This window comes from Musa acuminata, chromosome BXJ2-9 (assembly GCF_036884655.1).
Source record: "Musa acuminata AAA Group cultivar baxijiao chromosome BXJ2-9, Cavendish_Baxijiao_AAA, whole genome shotgun sequence".
In the NCBI taxonomy this organism is placed as follows: domain Eukaryota; kingdom Viridiplantae; phylum Streptophyta; class Magnoliopsida; order Zingiberales; family Musaceae; genus Musa; species Musa acuminata.
Genome location: NC_088346.1, coordinates 8,445,820 through 8,464,131, shown reverse-complemented (window position 1 = coordinate 8,464,131; position 18,312 = coordinate 8,445,820). Strand labels below are relative to the sequence as shown.

Sequence of the window (18,312 nt, the reverse complement as noted above, 5' to 3'; positions counted from 1 at the left end):
CCTGATCGCTAGGCCGGGTTAAGTCATTAGAGGGCGATCTCGTAATTTAGGGCACGTGAGAGTGTCCTACGCTCTATATATTACCACTCGGTTCGACCGACCGAGGGTTTCGTTTTACTCGCCGCGAAGGGTTCCAGCTCGGTTTCTTTCCTGGGAGAGCGGCGGCAGGGAAGATGGTGGAGAAGGGCACCAAATGGAGGAAGGAGGTGATCACGAGGGAGTACACGATCAATCTCCATAAACGTTTACATGGATGGTATTCTTTCCGCGTATCACTCTGTCTTCTTGGTTCTTTTCTTTACAGTGGTAGACAACATGTTTTCAAGGGATTTTGTCAAGATCGTAGTAGTTCGTTTCTCATTAGTAAGCCGAACTGGCTAATGCATGTCGAGATGCAGCCTTGGTCATCCTCTTGCATCCGATGTTTCTGCATCTATAAGTAAATCGAACCTTTCGTATTTGTGTTGCTTAGGAACATCATAATAGCATTTCTGTGTTTATTATATGCTCCGCCAATTAATTTGAACTTTCATACTCATCTCTCTGCTTTCTTTATGTGGTTATTTGTATAACAAAGCTGGGAGATCCAATTACACTTTCTATAGATTTGAATTTGGATTCATTTATGAGAATGCCATAGATTTATATAGGAAGTGGAAATTTATTTATTTGGTAAAGTTTGATTCATAGCCAAAGATGATGTGATCAAAATGGAGAGGACGAATGTTACGTCTAAAGGGTTATGTTTATGTTACTATCGTTGCTCAAACGTTAAAAGAACGTACATCATTATATATTGTCATTAGAGGACTCTATGTGGCAATGCATTAGGCTTCTCCGAATATCTATTTATTGTTCTAGTGCAGATATTGCAACGGTTTACTGCTCATGAACTCGGTTGGTATGAACTTCGTGGTCATGATAGCATTTTGCAACTGTCCAAAGTCAGGTAACTCATGGGGACTTGTATCCCTGATCTGAGGCATGCCAGGCATGCAATATGTATCAAATGCATCAAACATATCGCTTTCTTATTCCTCCAAACAAGGGATTGGCATATCTCTCTGAAGGGTCCAGCAAGCTGCAAAATCTTGTTTTCGGTAAGTGTTTGAATATAGGATTGCAATAATGGATTCAGTTTGCAGACATGTGATCACTAAGGACTGTAATCAACCATCGATTTTCATCAGTTGATGATTAAATTGTATATCCTTTTCCGCACATCCAAGCACGGTTTCCTTGTTATGGACTGTTTGATTGTCCTTTATGCAGTTGTTAATTGTGCATCATATTGCCGCAACTTTGACCCAATGATTGAATTAGCTTTTAGGCTTTACCTTGTAGCTGGAATCTCAGAATGTCCCCTCAAGAACTCATTAAGGATTCATGTTCCTTCATATTCTTAAATATTTACAAGAGATTTTACAGATTTTTTAGTGTGCATTGGCATGCTGCAACACGCTGCCTTTTTGTAAACAATTCAATCTTGATTTTGTTAATATTTTTCATCTTATTTCTTCGTTGCAAACTACAATATTGTTCTCATATGGATGCAAGGCCTTCAATCAGTCCAACATGATGATATTTTAGTTGGTTCCTCTTTCACCATGTGACTGCCAGCATTGTGCAAGTATCTTGAAGCATGTGTTCTTTGAACTTGCTATCATGCAAGTTAAAAACAAGGGTGTTTGTGTTTGTTAAGAACATACAAGTTAGGAGGAAAGCTGTGTGCTTGTGATTACAAGGTTTTTGTGGGTATCATCTGCACTATAAGGCAATGGCTGCAATTATATATTAATCATTTTTTTTCTTTTTGCTGATGCTCATATTCCTGTTCTGTTAACGGGCAGCACATTCAAGAAGAAGGCTCCCAAGGCAATCAAGGAGATCAAAAAGTTTGCACAGAAGGCCATGGGTACCACAGATGTCAGGGTTGATGTGAAGCTCAACAAGCACATATGGAGCAGAGGGATCCGAAGCGTGCCAAGGCGAGTCCGGGTGAGAATTGCTCGGAAAAGGAACGATAAGGAGGATGCCAAAGAAGAGCTATTTTCTTTGGTCACAGTTGCCGAGGTCTCACAAGAGGGTTTCAAGGGATTGGGCACCAAGGTTGTTGATGAAGCAGACTAAGTTCCGAGTCATCCATCATCCTTGTTTGCAATAGACACTAGTAAGTTTCTATAGGATTTCTGGTGCATCATATTCCTTTTGTATTGTTTCCGATGAATGTTTGAGAACTGTCATTTCCCGGTCTAGTGTTTACTTGCCTTAGTTGCAGCATCTATTTTTAACCTTAGAATACACACTGATGGTTTAAAATTGCTTTCTAGGACTGATTTTTCCAAGAAAAAAAGAAATAATTTATGGATTTATTAGTAGCTAACTTGAATGGGTTCTTACGAATGTTGGTAGCTGACAATCTTGCTCTTATAAATAGAATGTACCTTGAATTTTTAATGGATTACATACAATATTAGAGCTCCTTGATTGTTGTTCCATTGATTTTAACACAATTGAATTGACATGGTATAACTTGATGCTATTTACCTTATTTAGTTATTTCATAAATTGTTTATTCTATCAGCTGGATGTTTGAAATGTCTGTATGGGTTGATGAAGTACGACTCAGTTCAACGTCATACGACGGATACATAATCGATTTTATTGTGCTAAGATCAAAACTTTGTGCTCATTTAAATGTGCACGCATGCATGCCACGATGAACTTAGCACTAGAATCCTAAGAAATCTTGTTTGATCTTGCAAACCAGCAGATCTACTACTCGTTGCAAACAAACTAAGCCAGTCTATGCCTACGGGAAATCATCGTGCTCATCATCCATTCAATTTCTTGAATGCTGAAAATGATAAGGCATGATTTATGTATCTATATTTTTAGATGAGATATAATCTTCATATTTATATTATTATCACTTCCCGTGTATATATATGTATCTATGTATATAATATTTTTTTTTATTTTTTAAAAGATAAAATTATGCATTCTCTCTCTATGCCCTCCCCTCTCATCTTTCTCCAGTGTCCTTTGCCCTCCCCTCCCATCTTTCTCTGTTGTTGCTGTTGTCACTTGTGATTCTATCCTCCCCTTCCGTTAAACGTCTCGACACGGGAGTTGATGGTGTCAAGAAGATTGACAATACAGGGATCATAGGTACTCTTAGTCTTTGAGAAAATAAAAAGCACTAGATGAGAAATAAAAAAAATACCTCTAAGAAAGAATTTGTACTCAAGACATCATTACATCTAAAACTTAAATAAGACACGACTCTTATTATATTATTAACAATCGATGATGCTGAAGGAAGAGATGATGTAGCAAGGCAGCTCCAAGTCAAAGTCATCCCAACTCCTTCATTAAAAAAGGCATGATTTCATTCATCGAGATAATACATATTTATATAGATTGTGAGGAAGTCACTCTCCTATGCTCAAATCATATACTTAAATTTATAACTGATCCTCAAATCACATATTGATTAGGGATTAAAACATGTAAGAATTTATAACTGATCCTCAAATCACATATTGATTAGGGATTAAAACATGTAAGGAATGTAAAATTATCATTTCATATTTGCCTATATATGATCTTCTATCGTGTCCCCCTAAGATTTAGCTTCCATCAATGATATCAATCTTGGATCGATATAACTGAAATATTTTATAGGCGAGAGACTTTCTGAAAGAGTTTACTAGTTTGTCAGAAGTATAGATGTGAGAAACATATAGTTGATACTTGACAACTTGATCTCTAACAAAATAGAAGTTGATGACAATGTGTTCCATGCATGAATGGAACACCAGGTTGGCGCCTAAATAGGTGGCACTGACATTCTCATAATATATTATAGGAGTGGATTGAGAGATGATGTCAAGTTCATATAGCAGATTGGTGACCTAATTGAGTTATGTAGCGGTAGTAGTGATGACTCGGTATTCAACTTCAGTGGTATATATTGCAATTGTGTTTTGTTTCTTGAAACTCTAACTGATCAAATTTTCTCCAAGAAAGAATGTAGGCTAATGTAGATATTCTGTCATCAATATTTATTGTCCAATCAATATGACGAAGGCATGGAGATGAAGTGATGAGTGTTTACGAAGGAAAAGGCATGAAGATTAAGATATCACGGAATAAGTTTTAGTGTAGGCCAATGCATAGTGGAGGGTCGATGTATTAATTATGATAATTTGTTGACTACAAATGAAATATCTAGTCGTATATAAAATAAATACTATAAAGAACTAAGTACTTGTCGATACTGTGTGAGATCCATAGTAGGGTTGATATCCTATAATTTGAGTAACTCAATTGTGGAGAGTAGGGTGATGACTTTTTGGCATTCCACATATTCGTCTTTAATAATAGATATCGAATGTATGTCTTTTGAGATAAAAATAATTCAGAAATGATTATTGCTTCCACTCCCAGAAAGTAATTTAAGGTTCCAACATCTTTGATAGAGAATCAATCTGCCAATTGCTTAATAAATTATTTGATCTCCATGAAATTATTGTATGTGATGATAATGTCATTCACATAAACTAGTTGATACATAATATATCTCTTTTGTTGTCATAGGAATAAAGAGGTATTAGGTTTGGAGTTGACAAAATTGATTGACATAAAAAATGAGCCAAGTCTTAGAGCTTGACGAAGTCCATAAATAACTTTTCATAGTTTATAAATATGGTTTGGATACTAAGGGTGGATGAACCCAAGGAGTTGCTGCATAAAAATATCTTCAGATAAGATCTTTTGTAAGAAAGCATTGTTAATATTTAATTATCGTATATGTGAGTCTTGAGCGATAGCCAAGCTCAGGATGAGTCAAATTATTATTTATTTAATAACTGGACCGAAGATCTATATAAAATTAACACTTTAGCCACTAGATATATTTTGTATTTAGTAGTTGATCAATCTGGGTTTCACTGAAGATCTATATAAGATCTACTTACGCCCGATGACATATTGTGTAGGATGAGATAACACAAGGGTCCATGTAACATTATGGAGTAGAATATCATATTCTTCACACATGGTTTTGCGCTAGTGTAGAGATTTTTAGGCTTCGATGATGGTTGTGGGTTTAGTAGACTTAAGTGGACAGCTTATAATAGCATAAAGATTAAAGATTTGATGTAGTTGAATATGTCATTTTTTGAGCATGTAGTCACGTGATGTATAGGCTTAGTGGTATTATTGGGTTGTATTGAAGGTATTACAATTGGTGAAGAGTTAATGACACATACCTGATTAGGTTTATGCACTTTGGTGTCACTTGGTGTCAGAGTGTTGCTTCATTGGGCATTGTAGACTCAGTTAGTGGAGAGGTAGATAGTGAAATTATAAAGGCGACAAGGTCCTATTGAATTGGAGTAATAAGAGAGTACATGTCTAAGGGAAAATTATTGGTTAATGTGGTGAGAGATGTGCCTAAGGGGGTTTGATGTGTACTTATATGAACCCAGTAATTGATCATTATTGTAGTTACTCGCATTACTAAATAAGCAAGATTTTGAAAGAAAAATATAGACTAAACAAAAAGAATCTAACCTGATATAAAGATCTTTTAAGTTTAAGGATCATAGCACTGAAAAACATTATGTTCAAGAGAGTACCCAATAAAGATGCAAGACTTAGATTTTGGTGTTAACTTGTGTGAAACATAGGGGCGAAGCTAGATATAACATAAATAACTAAATACTTTGAGTTTTTAAATGTTTGAGGTTTTGTGAAATAACTTTTTAAATGATAATTGATGTTGTTATGATTTGGTTGTGTATGTGGTTAATGAGGTAGAATACAATTTGAAAGGTTGTTGACCAAAAGGTTTATAGCATAAAGGCTTAGTATATGAGGGTGAGATCAGTATCAACTATATATAGATAAGTTATTGTATATCACATATTGAGAGATAAGTTGTTAGATCTTCATATTCACCTCCTCTATCAGAGTAATCTATTTTAATGATAAACTAAAAGGAGTTTTCGATCATATTTCTAAAATGAGTAAAAACTATGATGACTTCATATTTATGTTTGAGAGGATATAGTAATTGTATATTTAGTGAAGTAATCTATAAAAATGATTAAATGTAAAATTATCAAAGGAAATGGTTGGGTAGGACCCTAGATATCACTATAAATGATTTCAAGTGGTTTGGAGCAAGATATGAAAGATGTTTTAAAAAATAGTCTATAACTTTTATTACTTAGGCAAGTATCATGATGAGCTATAATTCTACTTGATTTAGAAGTTGAAAGGGAGTAATAAGAAATTAGTTATTATTAAATGAATGATAATGAGTGACCAAGGCGATGATGTCACACATCGATTGAAGCAACAACTGAAGCATATGCGATTGACTTAGTGTTTTATGAAGTTGACAATCACTCGTAGATATTGTCTTTATTCTGACAATGAACCAAGAGCACCCTTGTGCTCAAATCTTTTACGAGAAACGAGTTAAGAAAAAAATTAATATATATGTTATTTTGTTTATAGAATTAAGAAACAAAAATAATGTTTCTTTTGATGTGATATACATATAAAATATCATCGAGTGTATAAATGTTTATATGTGAATTAAGAGTTATGGAACTAGTGTGAGTAATAAGGATTCCATATTGTTACCAATGATAATGTATTTATTACCTCCATATTAGGTACAGATAGATAAACTCTATAAATCAGAAGTGATATAATAAACACCAAAGTTAATAATCCAAATGCTTGGAATAAGTAGTTAAAGTAGTCATGATGTTTGCTTGTGACTAGTTGAGTATAGTAGTAGGCTTGGGTCGAGATCGACAGACCTTTATTATGTGGCCAATTTTATCATAGAGTTGACAGATGACTTTTTGCTAATTATTATTATTGAGACACTAGAACTACTAGTAGTTGTAGTTGAAGTTATTTCCTGAGTTATTTGGGTTGAAATTGCTACAATAGTTGGAGAGTTGATAGTATAATGGAGGATGATGGTCTTTTATTGAAGTTTTTGTTGCTTTGATTATCTTTTTCTTTGGATTTTTGATTGAATTGATGTGTGATAATTGTCCAATCTTCCTCTCTTCTCATTTTGGATATGTTTTGTGATCAATCAGCTTGTCATATAGTTCTTCGAATGACATTTGATGAGTCATGTGCCCGAATTGCTACCACTAATTCCTTATATTCGTCTCGTAGGCTATTGAGATTATAAATAATGATTTTTTCATCACTTAGGAGATGATTTATTAAAGTCAAATCATTTATAATATTATTTAGATTTTACATATAATTAATAATAATACTTCTCTCTTATATTATTTTCATTAAAATAGATAAGAGACTTAGCATGCATGTCCGAGAACGATTGGCAAGTGTGGCTTGTAACTTGGACCATGCTTCTACTATAGTACTATATGAAGATATTAATAATGCTATGGAATCAACGACTAAGGCTTGAATGATTTGTAGAATAAGACGATCTTGTTGTAGCCATAACTTGTGATCATGATTTGTCATTGAGATGAATTCTTCTAATATTTGAATTTTTTCTAATGGACAACTAAGAGAGTCATTAATGTAGCCCAATAGATCATATCCAAATAGAAGATTGGTAATGTGCTTGCCAAGATATATAGTTGCCACCTTTGGAGAGCTTGAAGGGGATTAAAGTTGCTACATTGAGAGATATAAGTCTTGTAGGTTGAGATGAACTATTATTTCTTGAGAAAATAATAATTGAAGCGTCAAATGTAGAGAATGAAGATATGCTAAGAAGTTGTTGTAATCTAATAAGAAAAATTCAGAGTCAATTAATGGTCTAATTTGGATGCATAGATGATGAAGATATGATCTATTGTTGGAAATTAGATTTGAGAAGTGCATAGGGGAGGATCTGATCTGACAAAGGAGAACAGATATAAGAAATGCACAAGGGAGGATCTGATCTGAAATATGCAGAAGAGGGTGATCTCTCCCTTCCTCTCCTTAATCCTCTTTATTGCGAGTGCTGATAACACGGTCAAAAGGATGGTGGTAAGTAATGGACTATCGTCGAGAGATTGACCATAGATCTGCGGCGCTATTGAGTTTGACGGTTGATGAGAAGAGGATGAGGATGTCGATGAAAATGTTGAGTAGTAGATAGGAGCAGAGGGAATGCCCATTAAGCAAAACAACGCAGCGATGAAGGATCATCGGAGAAGCTAGTCAATCATTAGATGAGGTTGATCATATTAGCAAAGTGGAGTAGATATGTTGCAGAGTAAATCGCGCTAGGAGATTGGTACGAAGGAGTTGTGTGTATTCATCTTTGGTGCGATGTTAGAATCCGAAAGTAGAAAGAGTTATAAAGTAAAAATAAGCTAGACGAGGAAGATAAATAATAGTTGCCAACAAATCAGCAAAGTAGAGGAAGAGAGAGTGAGGAAGAGGGAGCCTTGCTTAAAGCAAGAAGGCTATGATATCCTGAAAATTTTGTTACCAAAGGGATGATTTCATTCATCGTAATAATACGCATTTATATGGGTTATGAGAAAATGATCTTCCTCAATCATGTGCTCAAATTATGCTGTTAAATCTGTAATTGGTACTCAATTAAATGATCCTCAAAGATTGAGTATCAAAACATATAAAAAAATATAAAATTATAATTTTATATTTATTTATATCGTCATCTTCTATCATTCACTTCCCCACGAGCGACGGTAGCAACTGCTGGTCGGAGTTGGGTCGATCTTCTATGACTCGGCTACCACCCTGACATCTCTCTCCTCTGCGGCCTCAAATAGTCAGATCGATCGCCGTGGACAGAGGAGCCATCGGTCGTCTCTGATGAGCAAGCGAGAGCAGTCGGGATAACGTTGTCCAACAAAAAGAAGAAATCATTCAGTGATGATCGTACGCAAAGATTCGCGTGACCATCTCCCTTGCAGAAAGGGTTTGTCCGCGTCTGCACTGAGACATATATTTGCTGCGACAAGGATTTGGAACAACCTCCGCTTTCATGTCTGATCCATTCCAATATCTCAAGGACAGAGACACCACCATTGCCTGCTATACCTCGCACATCTCCGATCTCATTCGGGTAGCCTTTTGCCCAGTGAATCACTATGAATGGCTCTTGACGGTAATTTCACATCAAACACACTTCTAAACGGAACAACAAACATCCGAATGATTCCTTGATGTCAATTAGTCCGTAGAGAGAGAGAGAGAGAGAGAGAGAGAGTTATTTATTTACTCATTTTCTATAAAAAGAGTCGTTTTTGTCCCCATCACTTCTTAACTACGGTCGACAAGGTAGAAATTTGCACCGACAGTAGTTGGTGAAGGCAGTAACGATACTAATTAGTTGTTGATGTCGTTATCTTTTGTCCGGTCCACCGACACTTACTTTGTTAGACCATCCAATTGGGTGAGGAAAGCACCAGCCAACCTCGCACACATTATATTTCACGCGGGTCCCTCTAATACACTAATATATATATATATATATATATATATATATATATATATATATATATATATATATATATATATATATATATATATACGCCGTTCACACGTCGAAGTGCAGGAGATACATATCAGCAAATGTTAAAAACATTTGCTTCGATATTATCATATGACATGTGAGACCGGCATGAACAGCACATACTGCTCGTACGACCGTACCGAGGCGATGATGACTGCTCGTGTACGCAGCGAGATCGCGGGATTAGAAGCTTCTTTGAATTAACATCATGCAAGCAATTACATTCCCCTACCCCTGTTTATTCACTCTCAGTGCACTAGTAGCAATCACCAGTCTGAGAGAGAGAGAGAGATCACGTTACCATCGTGGGATCTTTATACCCTGCGCCTCACCTACAAGCTGGCAGCGGGCCACCGCAGAGGCAGTGGTTGTCGGCGAAGGACGCAGGCTGGAGGTGGTCCAAGGGGGAGCCGACGGGGAGGGCGCCGCAGAGGCGGTTGTGGCTGAGGTCCAAGTGGCCCACGTAGGCCGCCATCACTAGCGTCTTCGGCACCGGGCCGCTCAACCGGTTGTACGACAGGTCCAGCGCAGTGTAGTACGAGTGGGAGCCGAACGCGTCCGGCATCTCCCCCTCGATGGCGTTCCGGCTCAGGTTCAGGATCCCCAGCCCCCGGCTGGAGAACAGCTCCACCGGGATCTGGCCGCTGAGCCGGTTCGAATCGAGGTATAGAGACGACAGAACCGGCGTCGACCCCAGGCTGTCCGGGATCTCCCCGGAGATGCGGTTCTGGGCGAGGTCGAGGTCGGCGAGCCGGGTCATGTGACCGACGGAGGAGGGGATGACACCGGAGATGCGGTTGCGGGCGAGGAGGGCGCGGCTGAGCATGCGCAGCTCGCCGAAGTCGCCGGGGATGGGGCCGGCGATCTGGTTGTTGCTGAGGTCGAGGTGCATGAGGGAGGAGAGGGCGGAGAGGGAGGCGGGGATGGAGCCGGATATCTGGTTGTCGGCCACGTTGAGGACGGCGAGGCGGGAAAGGTTGCCGATGTCGTCGGGGATGGGGCCGGAGAGGCGGTTGCCGATGAGGTCGAGGATGCGGAGGAGGGGGAGGGAGGTGAGGCAGGGGGGAATGGGCCCAGAGATGTGCTTCCAGTCGGCGAGGACGAGGGTGGTGAGGCGGTCCAGGCGGCAGATCTCCGGCGAGATACGGCCGTACATGAGGCCGCCGGAGCGGTCCTTCGATTCGCCACGGAGGGAAATGTCGGCTACGCGCCCGGTGGTGGGGTCGCAGCTCACGCCATACCACTGGGAGCAGCAGTCGTCGCCGGTCCACGAGGAGAAGATCCCCAGGTGCGGCTCAGACAGGGCCGACCGGAAGGCCAGAAGCGCTTCGCGATCGGATGCCGGGCATCCGGCGCCGCCGCCAGCCAATACAGCGACGACGAGGAGGACGAAGGAGAGCCTACGAGGCGGCATGGAGGGATGGGCGAGCCTTTCCTCGCTCTGTGCCCTGGGTTATGTGCTCCTTTGAAGGACGAGGGAAGCCCCGTGTCTGAGAAGTGCGAGTTGTAAAGCAACGCAGATGAGATAAGATGGGCCGGATCCACATAGGCGGTGGGGGACATTAGGGCCCATCTCATTTGATGCAAATAAATATAGTCGGCGACGCATTCCGAATCAACTGTGCATTGCCAAGAAAGGAGCACAGGAAACAGAGATAAAAGGGATTGGATGTGCCGAGAGCACACAACAGGTCTGGAACCAATTAACATAAATCCAGCAGCTAAGAAAACAACTGTCTCTACCAAACCAATGCTAACATTAGATTCAAATCAGAGAATAAGAGGTGGAAACGACAACCGGGGGGCAGTACCAAAGAGTGAAGCAAACTAATCGAGACTGAAGATTCAAACTGATTTAAGTAGGCAAATATTCTAATATTGAAAGACTATGATGTGAATATTTAAGATTCAAATTGATTATATTTTAGTTTCAGCTAAGATGATCTTCACATACAAACACGTATTCTGATCAATGAAAAGCCACCCTGTTCAAGTTCCTTCCTAATCAACAATCAAATCCCAAAAGACTTTTGGTGAAAAGAGTACTAAGATTTAAGAGGAGATTGGTTTCCAGAATTCAAGAAACAGGCAACAAATAGAATCCATGGGTGACCTCCATTGTGGTCTATTTCATTCTGTCTCAGATGTCGATCTATTGTGGGTGAAGTTATAGGTCATCCTGGTTTTCATCTAGTACATCAGCAGCAGCAAGATCCTTCAGTTGATGCTTATCTTTGTAATTGTGGATCATTGTTGGCAGGGGTTCTTTTCATTGAATAGCTGCATGGCTAGGCAACACATATCTAGAAAATGTAAGTTAACCTCTTGGTTCTGCACATATGATGACTTAATGTAACAATCCATTTTTCGTTAAAATCAAGAAAGATGTAAGACTACTATGTGATCCTTAGACAACATTTCAGTCTTATAGTTTCTTTCCATTTCCAATTTGATGTCAAAATGCTACAGCAATTAGGTGCAGATTGTTATATGAGGATGCAAGTCTTCCATTCAATCGAAAAACTACTTTTGTAAGTCTAGTGAAACCAAAGTAGAACGAAAGATATCAATCTCGGAAAGATGACTTGGTGAAACGAAGAGGAATAGAGTAAGAACCAGATTAAGAATTTTAGCTTCAATGAAACAATCAGTGGCTAGTGAAGAAATCACAATTTATTTATTATCTGCTAGGAATTAAACTAAAGCACTTAAAGGGTACCAATGCTTGTTTCTCTAGAAAGGTAGTATGTACCAGATATTTTGTGGGATCATGTATGTATCTCACGATCCACATCAGATTGTTCTACCAACAAGTTAACAGAGAAGAGGAATTCTAACAAAAAAAATTACTTTCTCTAATCTCTATAGTATACCACAGTAAGAAAAATGCTTTACCGTATCATAGCACACCCCTTAAACTAATTTTGGTTTGGTATATAATAAGCATTGAGGAGAACAGACTTCAATGAAGTACATAGGCAAAGCAGGCATCTCACATCCTCAAATGCAAAGTAAGTTTTGTTCTCTTTCCCTCAGCGAAAGATAGACATCAGAAATAATAAAAAAATAAATAATGGATTTTTCTTGTATTCCGTGTTGTATATATCTGATAAGAAGGAAACTGCTTGACTAATATTGTATAATAACCACCACAAGTGAAAGACATTGGTGGGGTTAAACTAGTTCACTAATTAAACTAACTAAATCTTGTTTTATGATTAATTAAACTAATATTGTATAATAATTTATTCAAGTCATAAATTTTGTTTATGAGGTGGTGTACATACTTCGAATTGGCAAATTAAACAACTAGTTATTACTAAGAGAACAATAGGACAATGAAGAGGAGAATAAGGCATGAAATTTTTGTAATTTGTTGCACTATATGATCGCAAGGCCTTATTGAATCTACTATTCATTTTTGTAATTCGTAGAGTCAGCAACATGATTAAATGTCTATCAATTTTTTCTCTAACCCCCTATTTCACTGAACATACTCACATAGAGCATTTATGATGTTCTATTGGTTACTATGCATGTGTTCCTTGTAGAATACATCCTCATTAAGATTTCACCTCATCTGCACCCCATAGTATAATCGTGCAATTTGACAAGATATAATTACTAATCCTAGAGAATTTTTAGCTTGAGCAACAGAAGAATTCACTAAACAACTGGTGTGGTCATCATCACACCAATGGCAGGATGTGAACCGGCAGATATACATCTCAAAGTTCCAGTACTATTTGTCTTCGACATATGCATATATTCATATTATCCTGTGCAATTCAATTCAATTCAATTGGACAGTTCCCTTGATCTTCTTTCTCCTCCCAATGACAAATAAAAGACAATGAAACAAAAACAAGTATGATTTTTTCTTCATCCGAAGTCTATATTTTGCTTATTATCAATTCCAATGGACAAAATGTCCAAGATGATTCTGTTTATTGCTTGAAGAACAAAGATCTACCCACACACTCAGTGGCAAGATTATGTGGTTCTGTATCTGATTTCACACCTCATTTTGCATATTTATCTGAATCAAATTAGTTCATCGAGCTACATTTCAAATTATACCAACATGTCAACAAAATCTAACAGGCACATCCAAAATCATACACCCAAAAGAGAAATGGGAGCAGCACAGTTCAAATAAATAGCAAAGCAAATAGATTTCAGATTACCCGAGCAATGAATCAAGTAGACGACGGGCCATTCTGTGATCAGAAGTAGAGGGCCATCTGGATGTTCTTCTCCGTGAACCCACACTTCTCGTAGAACGACCTCAGATCGGGCGTGCAGTCGAGTATGACCTTGTAGCAGCCAGCGGCCTTGGCGTGGTCCGCGAGGTAGCGGACCACCCGCTGCCCCAGATGTTGGCCGCGGGCGGCGGCGTCGACGACGACGTCCTCGATGTGGCCGACCTTGCTGCCGCCGCGGAGGAACTTGCGCTCGAGGAAGACGCTGCCAGTGGCGACGATCCGGCCTGAGCGTTGGTCCTCGGCTACGACGATTAGGTGGTCGTCTCCGAGGGCAGCTAGGTCAGCGAATCGGGCAAGGAAGTCGGCGTCGGAGAGGGGTGAGGTGGCGGGGCTGAGCTGGGAGAGGAGCTCGACGAAGCCCTTGGCGTTGTCGGAGATCTCGAGGCGGCGTAGCGGGAGGAGCAGATCGTCTTCCTCACCATCGACAGCCATCGTGTCCGATCGCTCTTCCTTTCCCCCCTTCGAAACTAGCCGGAACTTCGATGGATCGAGTTCCACTTGGTGCCACCAATTACTTCTGAGCCGATCATCCAGCGATCGCCACGTGGGAATCACGTGACTCTCTTAACGGGCTTTTCGGCTCGTTCGGATCGTGACACAAGAATCCGATAAGAAGACCATGGCATACGAGCCTGCTTCTAACACAAAACATGGTTTCAGAATCTGCAGCTACGATAACACCATGACTTCCATCACAATAACCCCATGCCATCAATATTATTAGTTCCTCGTTTCTTTTCAGTCTCACTTCATCTGTAAGACAATACATTTACCTTGTTAGACGGAAAGAAATTACAGTTGTTTTATCGAGCCTGTACTCATAGAACAATACAGTTTCAGGATGGAGAATCGATTTCGACAGCTCCTGCAAGCACCGAATCCATGAGGAGAGCAAAGGTCCAAGAGAATGAGTCACTGATATCTGCAAAGAACCCGGCATTTGAGAACACTATCTTGAATGTAGAATCCTGGCATGACCATGATCTTAACTCGGCCCGGGATTTGTGCTGTCTTTCTGTCTACAGGAATGTCTTCCATGTAAAGAGGATCGAAGTTCTGATTCTCCTCAACTCGCAGGATCATCAATGGTGGGCCGAACGAGAAAGCGAGCAGGTGAAGCAACCATATGCATTTGGCAGCCACAAAGAAGCAGTGGAGGAGCTGTTCGGGCCATGCTCTTGAAGAATTTAGCAAGGAAACGATGCAGCTCATTTTTTGATCACAGAACCTGCTGAAATCTTCACTGTAGTACTTGGTCCCCTTGCGCAGTACTTCATTCCAACTCAAGTTCCGTAGTGAAATGAATGATGAGAAGTTCTCCTGGCGATCTTGCTGCGGATCTAGAAATTTTGGTGAGCCATTCTTCTGGAACACACAGTTCTCGAAATCCTGATACAAAGATTGGTTTATCAGAGCTTCCGCATGGTGTAACAATGCTTTCGAGTGTTTATTACTGGGTGGTGCCATCTGGTGAGGCTGGAGAAGCGATTTCAGCTTCTCCATCAGTTCACAATCAGTCTCTTCGATTTGATGGATCAGCATCTCGCAGAACTGTTTGACGGATAGCCTGGCTTCTGATACCATCTGCAGAAAACCTTCCGCCATTACCTCGTGGCTGACGGTCATCGTGTTGTCTTTTATGCTGCCATTGAATTTTGTTCTCACCGGCAAACTAGGCCGGTCCAAAACCAGGGAATTCTTCGCATGCTTTGCCTGCTTTAAGGCCTTCTTCAACTCTTCACAGTATGTTTCTAAATTGACTAGCTTTTGTTGCAGCTCTCCCAGCGAAGACCTCATTTCTGAGACTTCTGCCAGTGCTGCGTCCCTGTTCTTGTTGGCTTTAAACACTTCCTTCTTCGCCGATTCAAGTGAAAGCAATCCCCAGTCCTTCAAAAGCTGAGCCATGTCTTCGGATTCTACAGGGTTTGGCGACATCTCTGGCTTGGGTTTCTTCTTCAATCTGGGGAATAACCATGACAGGATAGGCCCTCTGTGCTTGGTGTGCGCATGTGTTGGTGGCTCTGAGTCATGCAATGATCCTATGCTCGTGACTGCCTTCAAGTTCTTATTCTCGATTTCGTATTCCCGATTGATGGTTGGAGGCTTGCATGCGTTGCATGTAGCGATGGTTTCGTATCCTGGACTGGTTCTACTACTAGAAGAATTGAGGGCATCAGCCACAAGAGAAGCTTGCAAATTGTGATTTACGCATGAGCTTCTCTTGGAGAAATGTTCAGTTGTAAAGCAAATGTTCCGCTCGCTGTAAGGGGAAGAATGTTCATTTCTAACTATGTTTACTGATTCATCTTGCTTGCCTTCTGCTGGCTTGATGGCTCTCCAGGTTCCTGATAAGCTTCGGTTTTCTGGATGGATACTGTGATAAGCTCGTAATGGCTCTTCTTCGTAACTCTGCCAAACATAGATAGACATTTTGAAGTTTCAATTACAAAACAGGGGGAAGAACAGAAAATAAATAAAACAGTTTTAATGAAAAGTGTTGTTAGATTAGAATATGTTGAGATTTCAGATTCCTCGAGGCCATAATTCTATTCAGATCAGTAACAGAGTGAAGAATGTTCCCAATAATTGTTCACACTAAAAACATACATTCATATCTTAGTTTAGCCCTACTTCTCTGCTGTGTTTTCGAGTTCATTGGGTATCAGATTCAAGTGAAAGAATGAGCAAACTATAGTCATGGGAAAGAGTAAGCAATATCTTTATGGAGAAAACATCATAAAATGAAATCGACAATAAACCTACATCGAAGAGAACAGAGCCTACAGTAGTATTTGATTGATGGAAAAAATGAGAAAAATTACGAGACATTAAAACTCATTAGCCTAAGAATGCAATGTGATATGATCCATATTAAAATTATTATTAACTCAAGTGTGGATAATTAAAGTCCTCAACAAGATCCAAGCCTAGAAAGAGGAATCAAGAAGAACATCTGTTCATAGCTAAGATACTCAAAGTTGGAAGTAAATGACACTCAATCAAGTTATCCCTGCTGTAAGATGAGACATGATTAATAATCAGCATAAAAAACAACTCTAGTCCTAGAATCCCTAAGCTACCAACAAGAGAAATTTAGAGAGGAGGATCTTATTATTTTGGTTTTCATACATTTACTTGTTGGTGTAGTTATACTAGTTGGCAGTTCATTCATAATGAGAGTCTTAGCACTACAAGATGTCTCATCTCTAAGACAAATAAAATTTCTGCATGCCAAGGATGATGGATGTTGAGACAAAGAGGGAAGCATTGCTAGACACATCCATCCTTGAAGAAGAAGAATAGCCACCACATATATAGAGTCCCTCCCAAGACAAAAGCATAAGGAAGTGTGAAGACCAAGCAGATTGCTCGTTGCAAGTGTGAAGACCTTCGAGAAAAGAAATCTAAATTACCTCGCTATATTCCAAGATATCAAACATCAGAATCAGCAGAATACAACCCCAGAAAAGATCCTAGTGAACACGCATAGAGCAACCTGGAAGTAGTTCGCAGCCACATTCAAGAAACGAACAAGAACGAACATACCAAGAAGCTCCAAAGGTTTTAATGGAAGTTAACAACGACGGAATCCACTTGAAATCCCCCAAAAAATTTGTCGCGATACTAACATCAAGAATCCACCAAGGTCAAACCGAACGAAGAATCGATCGAAAGATTCACACCGAGTTAACGCGTTTATTAGAGACGAACAAGCGAATGAAGCTAAAGGCTGAGGGCAGCAAGAATCCTCACAGGTGCGAAGACGGGGTAGTCTTCGGCCGTGGAGAGCGGATTAGAACGCCGCAAGAGAGAAGGGGAAGCACCGACGTGGGGGCCGAGGACGGCGGGGCTGCCAAGGTTGCTCCTTTGCAGCAGCGCCGCGTGCAGGGACCTCAGCTCCACGGCCTTGGCAATGGCGGCGTGGACATCCTCGTTCTGGGTCCCATACGGCTGAGAAGAAGCGGTGGAAGAAGCCATGGCACCAAGAAGATATCGGAGAGCGGGGACTGAACTCAAAAGGGCATGGTGGGGTGGTCATAATACTCGAAGAGAAAACTATGGAAGAAGAGAGACAAGATTCGAGGAGGAGGAGACAAAGAAAAGAAGAAATGTAACGTTGGTTTACTCTCAGAGGTCAGAGGTGGTGGAGGATGAGCGCGGGGACCTTATATACATACGGAGGACAGCCTCTGTTCTTCTTCGTTCCTCGTGGAAGGGATGAAGAGAGGTTGTCTGCATGGGTGTCCGCAGCATTCGGTGTGTGTGTTTGCAGTTGAAATATGTCTCCTGCAACAATAATAATTATTTTTCTACTGACTAGATTGAATGAAGGTGTAAAAGATTTATAGATCAATGTAATCCGAATTCCGTCAGATCGAAGAAGTTGATTTGAGGGCAGAATTGTGACAGTGATGCTGCTTGTTTTTTCGATTGATTGTTTCGGATAGTAACATGGAGTTACAGGTTAGAACCAGCACAAACATTCAGCACATA

The 18,312-nt window shown here is 40.0% G+C and overlaps 4 protein-coding genes across 5 annotated transcripts; 1 reads left to right on the top strand and 3 right to left on the bottom strand.

Moving 5' to 3' along the window:
* The first annotated feature begins 97 nt into the window (after positions 1 to 97).
* Positions 98 to 2,291, top strand: LOC135623279 (large ribosomal subunit protein eL31-like). The gene is made up of 2 exons (XM_065126063.1): positions 98 to 256; positions 1,851 to 2,291. Exons 1-2 carry the CDS (start codon positions 174 to 176, stop codon positions 2,128 to 2,130), a joined length of 363 nt encoding a protein of 120 aa, XP_064982135.1. The 5' UTR covers positions 98 to 173; the 3' UTR covers positions 2,131 to 2,291.
* Positions 2,292 to 9,728: 7,437 nt separating this feature from the next.
* LOC103997729 (DNA damage-repair/toleration protein DRT100-like) lies at positions 9,729 to 11,064 on the bottom strand. Its single transcript, XM_009419033.3, has one exon. The coding sequence runs from the start codon at positions 10,965 to 10,967 to the stop codon at positions 9,882 to 9,884; it is 1,086 nt and encodes a 361-aa protein (XP_009417308.2). The 5' UTR covers positions 10,968 to 11,064; the 3' UTR covers positions 9,729 to 9,881.
* A 417-nt stretch (positions 11,065 to 11,481) lies between these two features.
* Positions 11,482 to 14,317, bottom strand: LOC135622975 (probable glucosamine 6-phosphate N-acetyltransferase 2). Of its 2 annotated transcripts, none has more exons than XM_065125377.1 (2): positions 13,741 to 14,317; positions 11,482 to 11,856 (listed from the first exon to the last, which is right to left on the bottom strand). In XM_065125377.1, the coding sequence occupies exon 1, from the start codon at positions 14,248 to 14,250 to the stop codon at positions 13,780 to 13,782; it is 471 nt and encodes a 156-aa protein (XP_064981449.1). In that variant the 5' UTR covers positions 14,251 to 14,317; the 3' UTR covers positions 11,482 to 11,856; positions 13,741 to 13,779. The 2 variants fall into 2 exon arrangements, with proteins under 2 accessions (XP_064981449.1, XP_064981448.1); XM_065125376.1 differs by having other exon boundaries at positions 11,487 to 11,841; positions 13,741 to 14,316.
* Positions 14,318 to 14,505: 188 nt separating this feature from the next.
* On the bottom strand, positions 14,506 to 18,123 carry LOC103997726 (IRK-interacting protein-like). The gene is made up of 2 exons (XM_009419030.3): positions 17,572 to 18,123; positions 14,506 to 16,227 (listed from the first exon to the last, which is right to left on the bottom strand). Exons 1-2 carry the CDS (start codon positions 17,794 to 17,796, stop codon positions 14,731 to 14,733), a joined length of 1,722 nt encoding a protein of 573 aa, XP_009417305.2. The 5' UTR covers positions 17,797 to 18,123; the 3' UTR covers positions 14,506 to 14,730.
* Between the last annotated feature and the right edge of the window lie 189 nt (positions 18,124 to 18,312).